Genomic DNA, 23,145 nt, shown 5'->3' on the forward strand with positions numbered 1-23,145 from the left:
TTAAATACAAGAGCAAGTGCAAAGTATGGTGCCCTTACTTAGCGAAGAACGAATGAGGAGAGGATGCTGGTATTCGAAGGTAAGCAATATATACATACTTTTACAATACAGTGCATAGTAAGATGGTGCAATTATACATGAATATAGTAAAGATACAATGCGATACAAAAACAATAAATGAGGATTACATTACTATGCTATGCTTAACATTTTGCTGTAAGGTATGAGTAGGAGTAGACAGAGATTACATTATCCATTCATTGAAAAGAATGGCCGGTGGCCTGTCTATGTTGTTTAAGTCGTAATAATCATAAGTTACAATTTTGATGGCAGGATTGTTTATTGTAAGTTGCTTGCTGTGAAACTTTTTGGCAATTCTGTAGTAGAAGGATTTGAGGGTGCGAATTCCTAATTCCTCTTGGATCCTATTGTTACGTATATACCATTATGCATTAGCTATTTGCCTGAGGATTGAGTTCTGTGCTACTTGCAGTTTGCCTCTATATCTATTGCATGAGTAGGCCCATACAGGGCATGCATAGCATAGTAAGGGACGCAGAATGGATTTATTAAATGAGTAACTTATTATCTATGGATAATACACTGTTTCGAGCCATTAAGGGGAAGAGTCTAGCTTTACGTGCCCGAAACTTCTGAATAATAGCTGTGATGTGTGGGTTCCATGACCGTGTCTTACTGAGGATCATCCCAAGGTAAGGGACTTGCTTGGCCCAGGGAACTGAGCTGCCATGAAAGTGTAGGTTTTTCTTGAATTTTTTCTTTCTGGTGAAAAGGATGGCCTGAGTCTTGTTGATGTTAACTTGAATTTTCCATTTCACTAGCCAAGCCTCTAATGCATGTTTGTAACTTTGTGGATGTTGGATAACTGAACCAGCAAATGCACTCTGTGTGAGGATCGCTGTGTCATCTGCATACATAGCTAATGTTTTGTTGTGTATTGTAGGGATGTCGTTCACGTAGATGTTGAAGTAGGTAGGACCTAAAAGGGACCCCTGGGGGACCCCGGCCCTAATGGGATGTTCAGTAGAATTTGTTCCAGAAACATTAACGACAAAATTTCTACCTGTTAGGTAGGACTTAGTGATGTTAGTGATGTAACTTGGGAATCCCAGGTTGTGTAGTTTGTAAGTAAGTGCCTCCAGCCAAATTCTGTCGGAGGCTTTAGCTATATCAATAAACAGTCCACCAGTAAATTTGTTATTTGACAGTCCATCTGAGATCAACTCCACCACCCTGTAGAGCTGGTTGGTGGTACCTAGATCCTTTCTAAATCCAAACTGGCTTGGGATGATAATGTTTTTGCTTTCCAGATGGTTATTGATCCTTTTGAGTATGATTGCCTCGAAGAGTTTACTGAGAGAGGATAGCGGACTGATGGGTCTGTATGCTTCCGGATCAGTAGCTTGTTTCCCAGGTTTCAGAATTGGAATGACTTTGGCTGTTTTCCATGTGCTCGGGTAGTATTGTAACTGGAGCATTTTGTCGAATAATTTGGATAGCAGGAAGATGACTTTGACAGGAAGCTTCTTGAGCATGTTGTTAGTGATCCCGTCTAATCCTGGACTTTTCTTCTTCTTGAGTTTATTGATATAGCCTACAACCTCCGAAGGCATAACTGGAGGGATGTTGTTTACGTATGTTTCTGTTGTGAGGCTGTTATGAAAGGTGTGAACAAGGTTTTCTGTTGCAGTGTCATGTATGTTGTTTGTTTCCAGGAACTGAGATTCCAGTAGCTGTGCTAATAATTCTGCCTTCTCCGTTTCAGTGTAGTGGATCCTCGTAGGGCCTTTAAGGGGCGGAATTTTATTGTAGCATTTGGTGTACCTAGAAATTGCTTTCCACAGTGAGTTATCATCTGTTGAAAGTGAATTTAGGTAGCTGGTCTAATTTTGTTGTGCTTGTGCATGTGTAAGAGACTTGACTGCATTTGAGAGTCTGTTAAAATACTGCTTATCTTCTTTGCATCGAGTGCGCTGAAATTTTCTTCTGGTAGCATTGCATTTCTTGATCAGAACGCAACAGAGACTTCTTAACGCAACAAAGAGACTTCTTGATCAGTCTCTTTGTTGCGTTTGACTTTTTGTCTGGTAATTTCACATTGAGCTTTGTCTCGTGCAGTGATGATAACATTAATAGTTTTATTCAGATCACTCAAAAATTGTTTTCGCATGCATAAAGCATAATCTCTGCTAAAGCGAGTTGCTACTTTGCGCAACTAATGGGACGTCTATCGTTCCGACGTCGGACGGGTAGGCACAGACATCTATTTTTGCTCATCTGGTGGAAGATAAGTGTATGCAATGTTGTGAAAGGAATGTCAAGCATGTTGCGTGGAATAAAAATTCGGCCATATTTGCAATTTTTGAATGTCTTTTATGTATACTAAATTGTAATTTGTCTCAGTTGCAATTTATACAAAGTGTTCTGTGTACGTGTTGAATAAATTTAGTGTATTGTAATGAGCAGTTAGAGGAAATAAGGAAATCAAGTCAGCAATTTTTTGAGAATATTATATAAGTTTGCATTAAAAATCATACTGGTGAATAGATGAGTTGGTAAGAGTGAAAATTTATTAATATGTTAATTTTTATAAACGTAAAATTTGTTATTTCAGTTTTTACTGTTAATTAAAGAGGTATAATTATCTTATTTTTGTGACCTTAGATGAGGTGAACTTCAGAATTGTTTTAAAATTATGTGTATGCAAAATTGGCCATAGTGTTGCCAAAATTGCCAAGTGGTAAATGATATTTATGAATTTTCTTAGTTGTTTTATTAATGATCATTTTTTTTTTTAAATCTTAGGAATCCTTTGAGGAAACTTCAGAGATATGGATCAAAACCTTATCTCGTGCAAGGGGTAAGAATTATTTCATACTGTAAAAAACTGTATATGAATTTATGAAGCATGAAAGGTGTTCTGTATTAATATGTGAACTATTATCATTTTACCTCATTCTTAATCAGTAGAGACTTCCAATTTAAATAGGGAAAAAATGTTTGAAATAATGTTGGTGGTTGGAGTGTTAAAAACAGGTGTAATAGATATATTCACTGTATTACTGATGGCCACATAGTTTAATGATAGTTTGAATAGTTTAATGATAGTTTGAATCCCAGAGAAGGCATGGATGTTTGTAAGTGTTTAGTGTCTGTTTCGCAATGGGCACTCAAAATACACATTGAGCCAAAAGCCCTTTCGAGAGGGTAGAGGTGGGAAAAGAGGAGTGGGTGACCCTCGGACTGCCTCTTTGGGGGTGCTTGTCCTCAAAACTGCTCTGAAACTGCATCGTATATGCTGCAAGACTATACAATCAGTGGTGAATTTCTTGTGTCCATCCACTTTTACCTCTACCTGTATTACTAACAAACTGAAAGGAAACTTTTCAGAAAAAAGTATGAAATATAAATTTCATTCTTGAAATCGTGTAGATCTTTCAATTGACATATAAATGAAAAATCCAGTTTTAAAAGTTTCATATATTTACTAATTTAAAACTAAATTCAGAACCCCTCATATAATACAGTAGATATGTTTCTAGAAAATACCATATTATATGAAACTGTGCAAATATATGAAACCATATTGTATGAAACTAACAGTTAATACAAAATAGAAGGATGCATTCCAAAAACTTTAAAAAACAAAATAATTTACATGTTTCTCACTGTTGGCTCATTTAAATTTAGAATTTTTGCATCATCTCACGCCATCTCTTTTTAACAAATAATCAAAAATGCGTATTTTCATTTCCAAAGAAATAAATTTTTGATTTAAAAGTTGCTTTCTTACTTTCAGATGTAGTTTGAGATTTAAATATAATTTCACAATAATTACTGCTAGAAATGATAAAATTAGTTAAGAACATATACCTAAAATTTTTTAAAAAAATATTCTTGCAAAATCACATTTGGTTTTTTCCAAATCACATTTAATAAATAATGGGCACAATTCAGTTTCGGAAGAATTCTGGTGTTGGAGACTGTGGTTATTTCTGGAATTTATTTTATTTATATTATGTGTATAAGTAAATAAGCTGTTAATGTGAACAACAGAGGTTAGTAGAGAGAAAGGTACCCTTTGTATTATCGCAAAATTGTTTCATTTATCGCCAAGTTGTTGTTTCATTTATGGTAGCTTGAGTAGTTGAATGTTATGGAAACCCTATTATGACGTAATAGGTTACACAAGCCAAAGAGTTGCACAAACTTGGTATCCATGTACCGCCAAAAATTGCAAATTTTCTCCAAGGGGTACCCATAAATATATTTTTACCACAACAGATGATGGCAAAGTATACAAGTTAATATTATAGATGTTTAGGTTAATCTTTGGGTTATGGTAACTTGGTGATTTTTTGGTAAAATTTGGCAACCAACCCTGCTATATCAACCTGCTACTTTTGTTTTGGATGCCATTTTGTTTTCACGAAGTTAAAGGCATGTTTTTTTTTTTTTTTTAGTCTTTTTTCCAACAACCTGCTAGCTGAATTACGCTTATGCTAGAACTTTATGGAACAAAAGTGCTTAATCATGATGAAGATTAGGTGCGAAATTGAGAGAAAGTGCAGAATCGCCCTGCTTGCCGCGTTTTTAAGAATTGCACATACACGGTATCCATGTACACATCAACCTATTTTCACTTAAAAAAACATTGCAGAATTGCACAAACATGGCAATGCGCACACTCTTGACTTTATCCATGTACACTGCTAAAGTCCTAGCTAGTAACCTTTATCGCCTTACGAAAATGTCACCAAACTACCTGTTACCATATTCCAAAGTTTAGCCGATGTTTATAATTATGCTATCAAAGATACATACATAATGTGTTATAAGAGGATTTAAGCTTGTTCATTGATATGCTAGAATGAAATCTTATTGCCATGCTAGATGAGGGTTTGAGTAATTTTCTTATTATGTAAGAGCAAAACTGTGTTATCTGTGTACTTTAATATTCTTATGCATAAAAATAAAGTTTAATAATTTTAATTTTTAGTGTAGGTATGTGAAATTGATCACGTCATGTACATGGATATTGAAGAATAAAGTTTAAAATTTCTATCTTTAAAACTCTAAAAATTTATCATAATGTACATAACTTGTAAAGTGTGATCTGTAACATAGTTTTAAACATGTAGAGTTTAAAATTGTGATTTTTAGGATAAGCTGTTGTAAATTGTGCTGTATTAGTGATTCAGTCCAATAAACCATGTTAATATTAGGGATGGAATGTGAAGCTTAAGAGAAACTGACTGAATATAAGAATATGACCATGATTACACCACCTAAAGGATTTAATTTATGTTTGTTATGGCATTCTGTTTTTAACCAATATATGCATTAGATCAGGAAAAAGCTGGGTGACTATTATTTGTGTGTTGCATTTTGTTCGTTGTCTGCTATATCTGCATTGTGCTATGTAACGTTATTCTTTTTTTTTTTTTTTGCATCTGCATTATGCTGTGCAATGCTATTTTTCTTTTACTGCATCTGCATTTTGCTATGTAACATTATTATTTGTCTTGAACTTAAATTAAATCTAGCATATGATTCATTTTGCCTGCAAATATTTTGATTGTTGACATAATTGCCATTATATTATTACTTATCAAGCTGTAAGTATTTTTGCATATTCTCTTTTTAAATCTGACACTGTGCAATATTCAAGTAAATGCTAATTCAGGAACATTACATTCTAGCTTATTATATTACCATAATCATTATTGAAGCTAGTTCAGTTGTTTTCTATTCAGAGTAGCATATGTTTAGTAAATTTTTGAGTTGGGAATAGGTGTGTGGGTGTTAAGGATCACAGCAAATAATTTGAGTGTTGATAAATATGAACATTTTTTTAAGGTTTATTTATAGTAGTAGTCTCATATCAATGGCTAACACATGCAACTAGAACTATTGATAAAAGTCAATTCTACGTACATTAAATATGATATTCTCCTGATATATGTAAATATGGTACAGTTTAATGCAGGGTTTCTTAAACTGTGGGTTGCGACCCCCTTGGGGGTCGCGGGACCTGCAGCAGGGGGGAGGGCAAAAATTTTAGCAGTTTTGATATTTTTTTAACTTATAATAATTTTACAATTACCAAATACTTTTACACAATGTATCTGAAAATAGATAAAGATAAGATGATAGAGACAAAGAAAAAAACGAAAACGTTTTGACGCATTCTTTTTATAATATAAACGCTCATTTTCCTTGCTTTGCACGTGACGCTGTCATTTTGTCTGTTACTTATTTAAAATTTTCACATTGTTTTGTCTTAAAATTAGAAATTAAAGTTAATGACCTGAAACTGCAATAGTATATTACAGTACAAGTGAGAAAATTGACAGTTTCACTCATGCATGTATCACATTTGCGCAATATTTATGGTGTCCCGAAAAAGTTTTGTAAATATTATGGGGTCTTGGGGGTCACGAAAAAATTCCAGTGGTAAAAAGGGGACACGACTGAAAAAAGTTTAAGAAACCTTGGTTTAATGGATAAATTACAGTGCATCGCTTTTTTTTTTGAACGCACGTATGTTTAAAAGTTATTTGCGTATATCTTGTACAAAGTCCATAATCCGGACGTCCATTATCCGGAATGATCTATAATCCTGACCTCAAAGCCACAAACGTTTTTTTTTGTATGCTTTACGCATGCGCATTTAATGTATAACAGATGGTATAAGCTAGGCTAAAATTATCTTTACTGATTCTAAGGCATTTCAGTTAATGTTGCAGATTGTGCTGTTCCTTAGTCTTCTAATTGGATCTGGCTTATTATTTTTTGCAGACTGTTAGAGCAAATTTATAAAAATTAAGCTTGAACTTTTGATTATTTTGATTTCCAATTCTGGAGCTGCCAAAGGTATAACGTGAAAGCGTGTTTCGATGTCCATCAAACAAAAAGTGGAATTGTTGCAAAAAGTGGATAAAGGCATATCCATCTCAAAATTATGCAAGGAGTATGACATTGGAAAGTCAACTGTATATGACATAAGCAAAAAAAAAAAAAAAAGGAACTTTTAGTGGATTCCGACACCCCACTTGCAATAAATAACGGAGAAAGGATTCGTTATTTTAAAAGTGATGATCATGACAAAGTCATGATTGAATGGGTCAGACAGCCTCGCAGCGAGGGCATGCCATTGACAGGTCCAATGGTAATGGCTCAAGCCAAAATATTTCATGAATAAATGAAAAACATTGAGTGTACATATTCGACAGGTTGGTTAACCAAATTTAAAAATCACCATGGTATAAGACAATTAAAATTTTCAAGTGAAAAAGCTTCAGCTGATACTGAAGCTGCTGAACAATTTGCACAGGGTTCGTAGCGGTCCTTATAAGTGTTTATAAGTCCTTATATTTGAAAATAAAATATAAAGGCCCTTATAGGTGCTTACTTTTTCTTTAAAGCTCTTATTTTTTTTTTTGTTTTTAGTGCTTATTTTTTGCTTTTAGTGCTTTTTTTTTTAATGAACACGCTATTTTTCCCAGTACCAAAGCTGAAACTAAATAAACAACTTTTCTTCTTAATATGGAATGTCAAATGGTGAATCATACTCCCGGAAATAGCTTTTCCCCCTTTCTCTGCATTAACATAACCTTTGGTGTGCACGAAGAGTACAGACAGGTGCCTGTCGTTCTATTGGTCAAAGAATTGCGAAAGCAGTTGAATTCCGTTACATTTGGCATTCTTTTTCTCCCACCCAAATATTACACACGCTTGAATTTCTATCAAGATCTTAATAATTTGCATTCTTGTTCCGCTTGGTCAGTTCATATTTGTGTTTATTATGATCGTTATGCTTATATTATGAGCATATGTATGAATGTTTATAATAACATAGTTGCAGTAACTGCTGAAGTATAGTAAACTTCCAAAAATGGTTGTGTTTTAACACAGATTAGCTTTCTAAGGAATAATATTCGGAATGGCTTAAATAAAGGAAAAGTAATCGAATAGTCAAAATAATTTCATTTTTTTGGCCAATACATTATACAGTACGAAGATTGGGAGGTTCTCCCATTTCTCCGCAAAATCTTGAATGTTGAAACCATTGCAGTTCGCTGCAAAACAAGTGATGGACTTTTTTTTTTGGTCACTTTCCAATCTGGATTGAATAGGACTAAACGTTCTGCGGTCTACCAACCCAAGCGAAGAATGATTCTATTCCGGAAGTTTAACGCCATCTGTTGAAAATTAGAATAAAAAACACCCCAGTTATTTACTTCTTTATTCTCCCAATACCGGCAACTGTTGATTCCGATTGCGTAATATCACATAGGGTAGAATTACGGCGCACGTATTGCGCAATAACGTCTGCGATATTTTGCAGAGATAATTAATTTTGATGTTCTGTCTGAGATTTTTTATGAAAACTTAAAAGAGTTTTACTGTGCTTGCTAAGCAGAATATTTTTCAGATCCATTGGTTTATTTTTATATGATGCACATATCGAAATGTCAAAAGCATTTATTTAGTGGAAAAATCTAAAGAGCGGCTACAGTCTACCCCCTCCCCCCCTCTGCTCCTCTTTTTCAAGTTACGCTTGACTGTCCAAATATTCGCCAATTTCCAAGTATGCGGGTTAGTTAAGCTTTTACTGTTAAAGGATGACTGCATGAAGCAAATTTTTGTCTTCTGAATTCAGAAATGTTCCTCTTTTTTACTTAAATTACTTTGCTTGCAATATCTGTTAAGGGAAAACTGATATACAATGAAAATTTAGAAAATGTTCAGAATTTAGATTTAAATTATTTAAATACCAATATGAGTGGAAAAATAAATTGTATTTATTATTAGGTTCCAAGCGAATACAATAAATATGCCTTATTGTTAATTTTTTTTCTATATTTTGAACCAAAATTTCATCATTAAATCTTGTAATATAGTTTAGTTCTGCATAGTTTTTTTTCTCTCATTGTAAACTAGTTCTGTAAATTGAACTGTTAATTAAAATAAAAAAAAAAGTAATTATTTTCCATGGTTGAGGTAATGCTTATTCTGTCTTAATAAATACTGCATTTCTCATATTTTAAATTACAAGTCTAATTTTTAAGGTTATGCAGTTGTGTGTAATGTAATTAGTCAGGTGCTTATTTTTTTTCTTAAAATGTGCTTGAAAAGTGCTTATAGGTGCTTATTTTTTTAACTAAAATGTGGCTATGAACCCTGTTGCAGATGAATTCATTGAACTCATTACTAATGAACAATTATCTCCAGAACAAATTTACAATGCTGATGAAATTGGTTTTTTATAGCAATATGTACCGCGGTATACCTTGCCAACCTCTAAAGAAAAGGCTCCAACTAGTGTCAAAGATTCCAATGTGAAACTAACAACTTTAGCGTGCACAAATGCTACAGGAACGCACAAGTGCAAACTTTTCCTAATTGGAAAACATGCACGCATTTAAAGGAGTAATGATTTTCCCTATTTTATATATATATCATGCAAATAAAAGAGCATGGATGACACAAGCATTGATGAATGATTGGTTTGAAAATCATTTTATACCTGAAGCTTGGCGACATTTGAATTCGGCTGGTTTACCTGATGACTCGAAAATAGTCCTGATTGTTGACAACTGTTTGGTGCATACTTCACTTAAAGTTTTAGTGAAAGATAATGTATCTGTATTATTCTTCCCTCCAGATTGTACGTTTATCATTCAGCCTATGGATATGGGAATAGTGCACGCGCTGAAATGCAAATATAAAGTAGCATTTTTTAAATCGATGTTAAATTTCTTGAACAATGGCAAGACTTTTTAAAAATTTTTAGCATAAAATCTGCAGTGTGGAGTAGCACAAGATCGTTTGAGGATGTGTCTCCAAAAAATACTTGTCTTAAAAAATACTTGTCATAATTTATGGCCAGCTAGCATATTTCATGGTGAGGACATGAAGATGATAGCCGTGAATTTGAAAGTTTTTGGACATCGCAAACTAAAGGTGAAAGTTTCCAGTTATTGGATTTTGTAAAGAAATGTGGAGAAGCGGGAATAAATGAAGATGATATAACAGAAGTTTTTCATTGCGACGACAATGCCCCAATCATCAATCAATTAACGGACGGCGAAATCTGTAGTATGGTTCTAGATCCAGAAAATACCGCTTCCGATAGTGAAGAAAGTGACAGAGAGGTTATTGAAAACGAAAAAATTTGATCGACAAGTTAGTTGGTATTCTGAACACAGCAATTACAGGACTTGAACAGTGGAACTTTGTAACTGAACAAGAAATTATGTCTGTTTATTGAATTAAAGAGAAAGTATTAGCACAAAAGACGAAGCAAATTAAACAACTTACATCGAAAGAAATGTTTAATAAAGTAAACAAATATTAAGCTTTTTTTTTGTAAATTTTGATACTCTTTAGATCATAATTGCTCTTTATTTCATAAATTACAGTTTCATATTTTTAATTGTATAATTTCTGCATGCCATCTTACCAGATTTAAATTGATGATTTATAATCCGGGAAAAAACCCTAATCCGAAGTCCCAATGAGTCTGGATTATGGACTTTGTACTGTATTAAATATTAGAACGAATTCCAAATGGTTTTTATAAACAAGTCATGATATTTTTTGCCTTAAATTTAATTTTAAAACATTAGCTTTTGAGATTTGCCAATAATAGTAGAAATTGCTCTAAAATTTTAGTATTAATGCAGAATCTGGTGGAAAAATTTCTGAAGGGATCAAAGATAAGATGCATTTTGTAGATAATTGCTATTGCTGAGGTTTGCATGATGCATAGTCTTTGCAAGTCTCTGATTTCTTTTGAGCAAAAAAGATTGCTGTGTACTTTGGGAAAAGAATAATGCAAAAAATTACCAAAAGATTTGAAGATGATTGTGCTTTTTTTTAATATATCGCATAATCTTTATTTAATAATTAAAATTTATATTTTAAATTGCCAAAATACATTTTTTTAATATGTTGATAATGTTTGCTACTTACAATGAATATCGATAGTTTGAGAATCGTTTTAAAAAAGTCACGACAGTTCCAACTTGCACCTGAGTAGTAACTACAGTACAAAGTCTGAAATCTAGACATCCATTATCCGGAATGATCTAAAATCTAGACCTCAAAACCACCAGCAACATTTTTCTCCTAGGTTTTACTCATGCACATTTGATTCCCCTCCCTCTGCACATAATAAAACATCTGGAGAGTACTGATTCTTAATTTCACTTCGACACTAAGTAATATATCTTGTTATTGAAGAAACAAACACTTTAGCATAAATTTGTACGATCAGTAATTTGGCTCCGTTGCTGCATATCTGCTTTTTGGCACACATCTCAAACCGAAACATTCCACATAGATACATTGTTGATCTGACGCCAACCTTGGGAATCATTATTTATTATACTTTCGTTTCATCACCGTATGTTTGATCACCTGCAAAACCTGACAACATGACAACTTGAGTAATGACAAAACATGACAACTTGAGTAATGACTCATGTAGTGATGCCTAAACAATTTTGTTTATGTTAGTAATTGAATAGTAAAGTATGGTAACCTTTTATGTTGACATTACGCTTGGCAATGATTACAGATTTAAGTTAAATGCGCTAAAAATGTTGACGAGGAAAAATTTACTAAAAATTTCTCTTTCCTTATGCTAAAAATACATTTTGTTGATGATACTCATAGATCTAAAGATTACATTTAGGGTTATTTGAATTAAGAATAACTGATTTGTTATTCACATAAACCCAGCGCCAAGACTCGTATGGCCGCATTGAGTCGCAGAATTTGGGACCCACAGATACTGCATCAGGCAGTAAGATATCTAGTGCCAGCCCTCAATAAGGCTTAAGTATATGTGGGAATTTATTTATTCAGAACTCTGATAATTGACACTTAAGCATGTGCAAGAAATAAGCATAAGTATAATAAATAACTAATACAATTCAGGCTTGTCTCAGTGCACGATAGAAGCAAGATAAAATTTAATGGAACAACTTGTTGTTAGTAGCCAAGCTCATGATGCATAGCCAAATATGTAAAGTGAAGGATAGCTAAATGTGATGAGGATAGCCACTAATTTTAAAGGTTTTCAAATATTGCAAAACAAAGGTGAAATTTTCCAATTAACAGATTTTGTAAAGAAATGTGGAGAAGTGGTAATAAATGAAGATGACATAAAAGAAGTTTTTCATTGTGAAGAAAGTGACAGAGAAGTTACTGAAAATGAAAAAATTTCGATTGACAAGTTAGTCAGAATTCTTGAAACAGCAGTTACAGGACTTCAAGAATGTAACTGAACAAAAGATTATGCTGTCTATGGAATTAAAGAGAAAGTATTAGCACAAAAAACGAAGCAACTTAAACAACTTACATTGAAAGAAATGTTTAATAAGGTAAACAAATTACTATTAAGCTTTTTTTTTTGTAAATTTTGATACCCTTTAGATCATAAATACTTCATTATTTCATAAATCACGATTTCATATTTTTAATTTTAAAATTTCTACATGCCATCTTACTAGATTTAAACTGATGATCTAATATCCGGAAAAATCCCAATTCCGGAATCGCCGATGTCTCGATGAGTCCAGATTTCGGACTTTGTACTGTATTATCTTTTCATCTGTAAATGTTGCAAAATTGTGCCAAGGTTGTTCTGTTAATATGTAAGTACCATTCTGTAATATCATCTTCATTTATTACTGCTTCTCCACATTTCTTCACAAAGTTCATTAATTGAAAAATTTCACTTTTTGTTTTCCATATCAAAAAAATTTTAAATTCATGGCTATCATTATAAAGCTTAGCTAGTGCTCGCTGCACACTATTGGCGATGTATCATAAAACTGGCAATCAGACTCATCTAGTTCTGCTAACTTTTGCCTTGCTATTGCATGCTGAGGAAGTTAAGCCTGAATTATGTTAATTTAGTTATTTATTATACTTCCCACATATGCTTATGCCTTATGAGTTTGGAATGAATAAATTCCTACATATACTTAAGGCTTATTTGCACAACATTCAGTTATTCTTAATTCAAACAGCATTAAACTTAATCTTTTGGTCTGTGAATATCTTCTGCAAAATCATTTTTTTTTTTTTTTCATATCGAAAAAAATTTCTGTTAATTTTTCCCTTATCTTTGCATTCAACATTTCGCATTGCAGTTGACTGAAGTCTACAATTGTCGTCAAGTGTAATGTCAATATAAAAAGTTACCATGCTGTTTGGTATTCAGTTACTAATATATATTTTTTTCTTAATTGTCTTGAACATCATGAGGAAGTCATTTCTCAAGCTGTAATGAGCTGATAGCTATATGATGACGAAAGCAACAAATAATAAGCAAGGGGATTTGCCAATTTGGCATCAGGGATATAGTTATTCGGTATATATAAAGTCGGAGTGTTTCAGTTTGAGTCTTATAGCAAGCAAAAAGATGGTTAATGGAGCCAAATTATTGATCATACAGATTTATACTAATAAATGGAATATTTTTAACATGGAAGTGCATTGTTAATTGAAATTCAGAATCTCAGTGCATGCTTTATTATGAAAAAGTCTATTGTAGATGCACTAAGCATATGCTAAAGCAAGACACTACTCTTGGAGTCTAATTCTTTCTCCCTTTTTGTGAAAAACTTTAAAAAAATAAATTGCTGTTGGACTTAAGGTCTGATATTAAATCATTCGAGATATTGAATGTCTGGATTTCAGATTTTGTATTGTATTTTTTTTTAACCAAAAACATTTTGTGTAGTTTTTTTTAAAACAAGCAGGTTTTAAAAAACGATGACTGTATGTGAAAGAAAAGTAAATGGAAAGCACAAGTATCTGAAAACAAATTTGAACCACAATATGTGAAATGGAGCATTACCAGTATTAAAATAAGAGTTAAGTACAGTGTCACTGCATTGCATATTGTGTTATTTAATAAAGCAATGCAAAATATATTGAACATTACTGGGTACTCTTTTTCTCTCTTATTGACATTTTGGCTTAACTCTTGTTGTAAAAGCAGTGCATGAGTACACTATCTCTTATTTCAAGGGAGGGTCAGAATATCTTAAGAAATGTACCTTGGGAAGGGAGCAGGGCCTGTAATTAAAGAAGATACACATGTTTCTGTCTGGCTCTCCAGGCATTTATTGCTGCAGTTGTTGTGGAATGGCTTATTCGATATAGTTGCTTTATTTCATTATGCTGTGCTCTTTGTTTTAAGCATAATTTTAAAACATAAAAGACATAAAACACTTTTTCTCCCCATTATAAACTGTGGGTATAAGGTCAAAACTGTACTTTCAGAAAATATTCAGTTTATGGAAGCGGGTGCAAAATCATTTATGTTATTTATTCACCCTCCTGAAGATTTGAGAGGAATTAATTATTTTTCATTTCAGTATTATAACTAAACTGGTTTGTTATATTTTTATGTATGATACCTATTAGTTATTCTTTATTATTGTAAAGATTTAAAAAAAGGTGAATCAAAGGCCGATGATAATTAAGTAGAGGCTTTATTAAATGATGGAATTAATCACGCACATGGAACAGCACATTTCTACATATCACACCAAAACCAAACTACAATGACTGTTGCCAATACAACCTAAGCAAAATATAAACAGTTACGGTTAATATACATATAACATCAAATCATAAACCAGGGAGTAAGTGTGATTATTCTTAACACCCTCCCTTAATCACATATTATTTTACATTTATCTCTTAAATAACATAATCTTGGTTTAGGCAAGCATTTTGTAAACAAATCATAGCTGATTTTTACTAGAAACATATACAAGATTTATATCATACAATTTTACAATATCCCTAATATACTTTAATTTAATATCCAAATGTTTTAGTCTAGCACAATTACTTTCATTTAATATTGCTTTAATTACAGACTGATTATCCTCATAAACTGAAACTTTAATATTGTCAACTCCTAAGATTTTTTTAGATACATTATAAAATACAGTTAGGTCTTGAATAGCTTTTGCTAAAGCCAAAATTTCTGCCTCAGTAGAGTACAGAGCAATAGATGTTTGCTTTTTAACAGACCAAGTTACAGGACAATCATTAAAGAAAATAATATACCCTGAAATAGATTTTCTATCATTTGTATCTGACCTCCAATCAGCATCAACATAAACATTTAACATAATATCAACACTATTAGATTTACAAAATAATAATTTGAGTTCAGATGTTCCTTTTAAATATTGAAGAATTTGCTTCAGACCAGCCCAAGCACTGTTAGTGGGTTGCCCTTGTATCTGACTCAGACAGTTCACAGAAAACAGAATATCAGGACGAGTTGTCATAGATAGGTACAGCAAAGCACCTACAAGTTCACGATAAGGGCCATGAAATCTTTCACCATTCACAAAATTTGATGAAGTTGACTTAGGCACTAGGGGAGTATCAGATGGCTTGCAATCTAACATTCTAAATCTATTTAACAATTTTTCAACATAAGCCTTTTGGCCTAAAGTAAGTTTGTTCTGTGAATATTCAAAAATTATTCCTAGAAATTCATTTGCAACTTCAGCCTTGGACATTTCAAATTAATTTCGAAGTAATTCAATCACAATTCTTACCTCTGAATCATTAGAACCAGAAATTAGCAAGTCATCCACATACAGCACAATAAATATTTCACTCTGTTTAGTTCTTCTTACAAAAGTACATGATTCACAGTTTAGTTGTTGGAAGCTTAACTGAATTATAAAATCAGTAACTCTCTTGAACCACTGCCTCGGTGCTTGCTTAAGTCCATAAAGACTCCCAAGAAGCTTGCACACATGACCACTGTTGTCACTGTAGCCCATTGCTTGTTCCATGTAGATTGTTTCTTGGATATCACCATTCAGAAATGCAGTCTTTACATCTAATGCATAGATTTCAAGATTCTTTTGAATAATGATAGCCAGCACAAGTGATGATGTACTAATTGCAGGAGCATAGGTCTCAAAGTAATCAATGTCTGGCTTCTGTTCAAAGCCACGAGCAACCAGTCTAGCTTTGTAAACATTGTTTTGTTTGATGCGCAACAACCATTTACAGGATATTGGCTTTTCATCCTTTAGCAAGTTGACTAACTTTCACAATTCATTTTTATTAAGAGAAGCTATTTTCTCATCCATGGCTTTCCTCCATAAGACTTGCTCTTCTTTTGGCAATATTGTTATATCCTCATATGTTACTGTATCAAGAGTTGCCATATTAGCTTCATACACAAAGTAATCATTCAACTTTACAGGTAATTTTATATTTCTTCTTTGCCTAGTAATTTCTTCAAGATTTCTGGATTCTACATCACTTGAATCGTATATTACTTCATCTTTAGCAGGATCTTTACTTTCTATGGAAAAATCATTTGAACTGAGATACATTTCTTTTTCGCTTCATTGAACAATACATTTTGAGAAACCACAACATGATTTGTGACTGGGTCCAGTAAACGATAACCCATGGTAGAGTATCCAAAGAAATCATCTTTTTTGATTTTGGATCCAATTTTGTTCTTAAGTTATCAGGAACTCTCATGTATGCATCAGATCCAAACACCTTAATAATATTCAAATCAGGCGGCTTCCCATATTTGAGCTCATAAGGTAGATTTTCAACAGTCTGATTTGGAATTCTATTCTTGAGATATGGAGCTGTCTGTACAGCATAACCCCAAAAGGATTTAGAAAGCTTTGCTTTTAATATTAGAGCTCGGGCCTTCTCTAAAAGATATCTGTTGGCTCTCTCAGCCACACCATTCAAAGGAGGTGAATATGGAGGAGCAGGATCTGTCAGAATGCCATTTTTTTTGCAATAATGAGCTAGTTCACCAGACACGTATTCCTTGGCATTATCACACCGCATTTTGTAGAGATCAGGATTCTGCTTTAGTAACAATTTAAACACTCATTTATGTCACTTTTGTGCTTTAAGACATGCACTTCAGTAAATCTAGAAAAATCATCTATGATTGTAGCAAAATACACTCATGTCCATAAATTAAGGATAATTCGGAGTCATACGGAAATCAAACTCTAAAATAAATATATCACCTGTAAAATCACTACATACATCTTCAAGAATCATATGCAAATTTCAGGAAGTAACCAGATGACACCGATGGTACGTCACAATGACGAGAGTGTAAGAGAGTGATATATAAGAAATACAGGCAAAGAAGTAAAATTCTTCGCAGGCGCTTTATAAGCATTTCAGTGCAATAACAGAATAGTTATGACACAAAGGATGCATTTGGATGATTTTTTATGTGGTAGAATTACCGGCCGTCTGGAATGTGGGCGTACCCAACTGGAAGTATCAGACGAACTTGGAATTGCCCAGTGTGTCATCTCCAGGCTTTGGTAATGATTCCAAGATGATGGTAATGTGAGTAGACGTTACAGCACAGGTCGCCCCAGAGTTACAACGCCGAATGAGGACCAGTATTTGGCAGTTACTGCCAAAAGAAACAGGCGGAGCACAGCCTCAGACCTGTCTCGTCAGCTCTTTTCAGCCACTGGTACGACAATTTCAAGGCAGAACGTGTACAGATGCTTAGGGCAGATTGGTCTATATGCTCGTAGACCTGTCAGGTGCATTCCTGTTACTGCAACTCACTGTCGCCTGCGGTTAGCCTGGAGTAGAGAGCATGCATTGTGGACACTGCAACAGTGGGCTTGTGTGATGTTTTCCGGCGAGTCCAGGTTTAGCTTGCAGTCTGATTTGCGCCGGACTTTCATATGGAGAGCTCCAGGTACCCGTTACCACCAAGAAAACATCATTGAACGACACTGTTACGGTGGTGCAGGAGTGCTCGTTTGGGGTGGAATTATTTTGGGTTCCAGAACTGACCTGCAGGTTCAAATTGGAACCATGACTAGCCAAATCTATCAGGACATCATTCTGGAACAACATGTACGTTTGTTTCGGGGCGCCATGGGCGCACAATTTGTGTTTATGGATGACAACGCCTGTCCTCACCGTGCAAACATCATAAGCGAATGCCTTCAATCGGAGGATATCACCCGTATGGACTGGCCAGCATTCTGACCGGACTGGAATCCAGTAGAGCACGTGTGGGACATTCTTGGCCGACGAGTTGCAGCCCGTCAACCTCCTCCTACATGTCTACCGGAATTTCGGAGAGCATTAATTTTTGAGTGGTGTAATATCCCCCAAGATCAGATCGATAATTCGATACTCAGCATGCCTAGGCGTTGTACGGACTGTATTGCATCATCTGTGAGACATACAATGTATTAACAATCATACCAACCATGTAATATTGGTTTTTTGTAAATAGGTGTTTTCTGTAATTTGCTCCAGGGAGAAAAAATCGCTAACTTTTTTAATAATATCAAACATATAGCATCTTTTTTTGCTCTTTTCCTTTTATTTAATAAATAAGCTTTACAAATAAGTCAAATTTGTTTTGCTTCTAACTCTTCCTTTGACTGATTTTGCATTATCCTTAATTTATGGACATGAGTGTACTTTTCACCTTCCCTAGTGGGTGGATCAATGGGACCACATGTGTCACTGTGCACCATTCTCATCGGCACATGCTCTCTGCTTCTAGGACCTTTGTTCGTAGGAGTGTTGGAATGTTTTGCTAGTATGCACTCTTCACAAAAGCTTGATGGTGACTCAGATACTCACAAACCCATTTCTTTTAATATTTTATCAGATGAGTGCCCCATGCTTCTGTGCCATAATTCTGCACTATGATTTGCAATGTATGTTGAAGCTGTAACAGGTTCAAATTGACTCACATACTGTTCTTTCTCATTGAGTTTAGCAAACTTAAATATTTCACTCCTCTTTTCAATAACAGCTACATCATTCTTAAAAATTACACTGTAACCTGCTTTTTGAATATTCTTCACAGATATTAATTGACCATTCAACTCAGGCACATATAACACATCTTTAAGTGATATTTCTCTTCCATTTAATGTTCCAGGTACTGTACCAGTACCTTCTACCTTTAAAGCATCATTTTTCGAAGCACATGCAACAGTTCCAGAAAAAGGTTTAATTTCTTGAAACCACTCGCCTTTATTACACATGTGTGTAGATGCTTCAGAATCCAGAATGAAATTTCCAACAGGCTCGCCAACCATGAATGTTACTGCAGCCGATTCTCTATAATCTGATTTATGCTTAAATCTGCAATCCTTCTTGTAATGCCCTGGGTGTCCACATCCAAAACAAACTAATTTTTTCTTGCAAAGCTTGGCAATAAGACATTTGCATTTGTGGCAGATGATATCACGCTTATCAGCTCTAAAAGCTACGTTATTACTTGAGCCAGAAACACGAGAATCGTAAGAATTTCTCTCACCTTGCAATTCTTCAGCATTCAATAATGTACTCAATTCAGTGTATAATGTATATCCCCATATACATTTTCAGAATTAACAAAAATATAGAAAAAATTAATTTTATATCCATATATTTTGATGCATCTAATCATAAGGATACAAAGTTATTTCCAACTATTATTAAATCATTTGATTCGAAAACTAGAATAAAAGTTAAAATTTTACATTTCGTTTCTTTGCCCGGCGAAACTTAATAATAGTTCATAATGGAACTGAAATAATTTTCAGTTCCATTATGAATGGAACTGAAAAGTGAAGTTCCATTATTAATGGAACTGAAATAATTTTCAGTTCCGTTATGAATATTTTGGGGGAAAAACAATTAAAAACTTAAAATGATTGCATATTGTACAGACAACACGAACGAAAATTTTGGAGAAAAAGCGAGACGATGTACAAATAATATTTTTCATAAATTAAACAAAAACCTTAATCAAAACATTATTGGTGTTGGTTTTTGTGCAGCATACATAATGCACACGACATTATTCAAACAGCTGCTGACTTGCTGCCCGTAGATGTTGAAAATATTGTTATTAAAATATGTTTTTATTCCTATATATGCGCACTGTGCACGTTAAAATGCTTAAAGAATTTTGTGAAACTGTGGAAGTCGAATATCAGAAAATACTTGGCAAAATAAAGTGTGGACATCAGAAAAATCACGATTAAGTGTTGAGACTTTGAAAGCCATTTTATGTGTGAAATATAATTTATCAAATTCTTGTGAAACATTCCATGACCTTTCAAGCAACAACAATCTACTAAAAAAATTCACTCAAATGAGAAATATGCCAAAGAATAAAATAGTGTTGTACATAATTTCTTCTAATGTATTTGTAAATTGTACTTTTTTGAAATTTTAAATATATATTACAATACTATTTTTCGTTCTATGAAAATTTGTGTTGCTCCATATAGACAAAATGTTTAATCACCGAGCCCCAGTCATTGGTGTCCCACTTTACCAATGTTAAAATCTGGTCACCTTACCTTAATAGCAACAGCTTTTTATTCATATTTTATGGTAAAAATACATTTCCAAGTGTGAAATTATTCTACTTTGTTGAACTTCTTAATTGATAAAGATTGTTGTTTGAATAAAATGCTATACATAGCAAATTTTCATTACATTAATTTTATTTAATGCTTTATGTAGGATGAGGTAGTGCTTGAGAAGCATGTTTCAAAACTTGAGCAGTAAGTGTTTACTAATATTTATTATTACATTTTAACATCTACTGTTTGATAGTTGTCTTGTGGGGCATTTTCTCAGTTAATTTTGCATCATTTTTTGCTTGTTTAGTGTTTTGAAATTTCTGCATGTTTCTTATAAGAGATTTATTAACAGCAAAAAAAGTTTGAAAACTGAAAAGTTTTTATATTTATGTTTATATTTGATTCTTAAATTTTTAGGTATCTGTATAGTTATTTTTATTAATGCAGTAACTGCTTGTCTGTGTTTCTAACTGTAGTCTGGGCCCTAACTAATAGTATTTATTGATTTGTATTAAATATATCTTTTCAAAAGTTAATTTTGGCAAAAGTTAGTGCAATTACTAAACTATCATGCATAATAAACATACATATTGATTGAAATGCCATGATATTCCTTTTTTTCCCCCAATCCAGGTTAGAAAACTCTACCAAAAAACTGTATAAAGACACAAAGAAATATGAAAATTGTATACTTGGTATGATACCTTTTTTATTTTTGAAAAATATTTTGAAATTTGGTTTCCATAATTTCTTATCCTGTATATGTAATATGCTATGTTTGAGTTATTTTCAATACATACCAAAAATTGAACAATACTGTAATTGCAACAGGCATGGCTGCACCATGTGGCAAAATTTTTGAGGCATCAGGCAGCAGAATTTAAGAGTGGTAGAGGTTGCACTCGGTGTCAAAAAAATTTAACACTGTCTCTCTCAGCTAATATATTAGCATAATTATTCTTAAGAAGTGGAAAACAGTTTATTTATTTGCTTCTGTTACTGTGAAATATTTTTTTTTTATTATTGCTATTCTTTATTCTTTCAAAGAGGTTAGTCATAGTGAGAAGAAAATGACATCAGATTTGTCCAACAGTCTGCTGTGTCATGATGAAGAGAAGCTTCGATCATTGGTCGAAGAATGGCATTCTTTTATATCTCAAGCTAATGCTTTTGATGAAGATTTAGTAAGATATTACTTTCTTTTTTCATTAAATACTTGCATGTTATATTTTTGATTTTTTTTAATAGTTACATATATGATCTTTAGATAAGATACAAGTTCTCAAATATTTGTTTCATATTAGCATTCTTATACAGCAGTCGGAGGTAGCTCAGTGATAAACCTGAGTGGGTACTTTCTGATTAGCAGCCCAATCCTGACAAGGATCTCAGGGTAAAGTGTTATGTTGCCTAAGTAGACACTCTAGAATTTTATGAAAATGTATTTATGTGGCAATCCACTAATGGTTGCATATGCATTATGCCTGAGCATACAGTTTTGAAATTTAAGGGTCATGTTTGTGTTTTCTGCATTGTTGTGATTAATGTGGAGAGTGTTTTCTTTTTTCTTGTAACAAGTTGTAATGCCACTGTGGAGTTTGCTTGCTAATGAAAAAGAAAGTGTTGCATTTTTGAAGAAATATGGCATTTTGCCTAATATCAGAGAATGCAAGAATGCACATTTCATGACATTAATTTGTGCAGTTCTGTGATGTTTTTCTAAGTTACAACAGGTTGATGTGTACATCAAGAGCAGTGCCAAGTTGCTCTGCAATGCTGAGAATTTTGTGAACAGGTTGATGTGTACTTAGAGCTCAGTGCTTTGTTGCTCTGTAGTGCCAAGAATTCTGGAATTCTTTTATGTTTTTTAACTTAGAGATCGCTATGCCCTTGAGCAGAAGACCAAGAAAAAAGAAAGAAAGGCCTTTTTATTTTGGATGGTGGTTATATTTTTGTTGCTTTTTTATGTAATTTTCAGTGTTTCATAGTTAATGTTTCTGTTTTTAATTTCATCAATTCGCTGCTGTTTTATGATATTTTCAGTGCAACAGCTACCGTTTTTCATATGCTAGGTCAGTGAAAAATTATTTGCTGTTTCCAACTTTGTAGGTGGGTTGTAGATAATCAGAGAGTACCCTTGAGTGCTTAATGAGTGAGTGAGTGAGTGGTAATTTTAATGTGACTGAAGAAAATACATACACAAGATGCTTCAGTGGCACAGTGGTGAGTGTAGACTGACTAATTAACATACTGTTGGTCTTGCTTTCAAAATGTCAGATAGGGCAAGGACAAATATGACTGTTTCTGTGATAGGAGGCATTTAAAACACATTGAGTCAAAAGTCTTCTGAGGGGCAGGTGCCAAAAGAATTCCATATTTGTATATCTTATTGTTGAAATTCTGGAATGCATTAATTGCACTTTCATTATATTATGATGAAATATGCTTGTGATAATAACATTTGCATAATCATGGTAACCCCCCATTTTGTTAATATCTTTTTTAAAAATAAGTGATTTTCTTCTGTAATATTTTTTCTCCATTTTCTTATTTACTTACTCAAATATTTTCTAGGGGGGGAAAAATTGGATGTGGATTTGATTCAAAAAGCTTTGTTGAGTTTTAATCATTGAACAACCTAAAGATTTGAATTTTTTAGAATATCTTTAGAAGTGTGGCCACATAGTGAGTGTCCTATATTCAGTGCAAACTGAAAGCTTAA

The 23,145-nt window shown here is 33.3% G+C and overlaps 1 protein-coding gene across 2 annotated transcripts in view; it reads left to right on the forward strand.

Annotated features, from left to right (window-relative positions):
• The first annotated feature begins 2,284 nt into the window (after positions 1–2,284).
• LOC146992709 (bridging integrator 3-like) overlaps positions 2,285–23,145 on the forward strand; it is a 28,410-nt gene continuing 7,549 nt past the window's right edge. Inside the window, exons 1-5 of one of the 2 annotated variants that reach the window (XM_085808747.1) lie at positions 2,285–2,576; positions 2,827–2,881; positions 20,584–20,624; positions 21,057–21,118; positions 21,471–21,607. In XM_085808747.1, the coding sequence (XP_085664873.1) occupies positions 2,569–2,576; positions 2,827–2,881; positions 20,584–20,624; positions 21,057–21,118; positions 21,471–21,607 (303 nt within the window). In that variant the 5' untranslated portion in view covers positions 2,285–2,568. The remainder of the gene's footprint in view (positions 2,577–2,826; positions 2,882–20,583; positions 20,625–21,056; positions 21,119–21,470; positions 21,608–23,145) is intronic. The other variant, XM_085808748.1, reaches the window with a different exon arrangement.

Source organism: Stegodyphus dumicola, chromosome X2 (genome assembly GCF_044657685.1).
Source record: "Stegodyphus dumicola isolate Sdum_Otavi_A_Nest chromosome X2, ASM4465768v1".
Classification (NCBI taxonomy): domain Eukaryota; kingdom Metazoa; phylum Arthropoda; class Arachnida; order Araneae; family Eresidae; genus Stegodyphus; species Stegodyphus dumicola.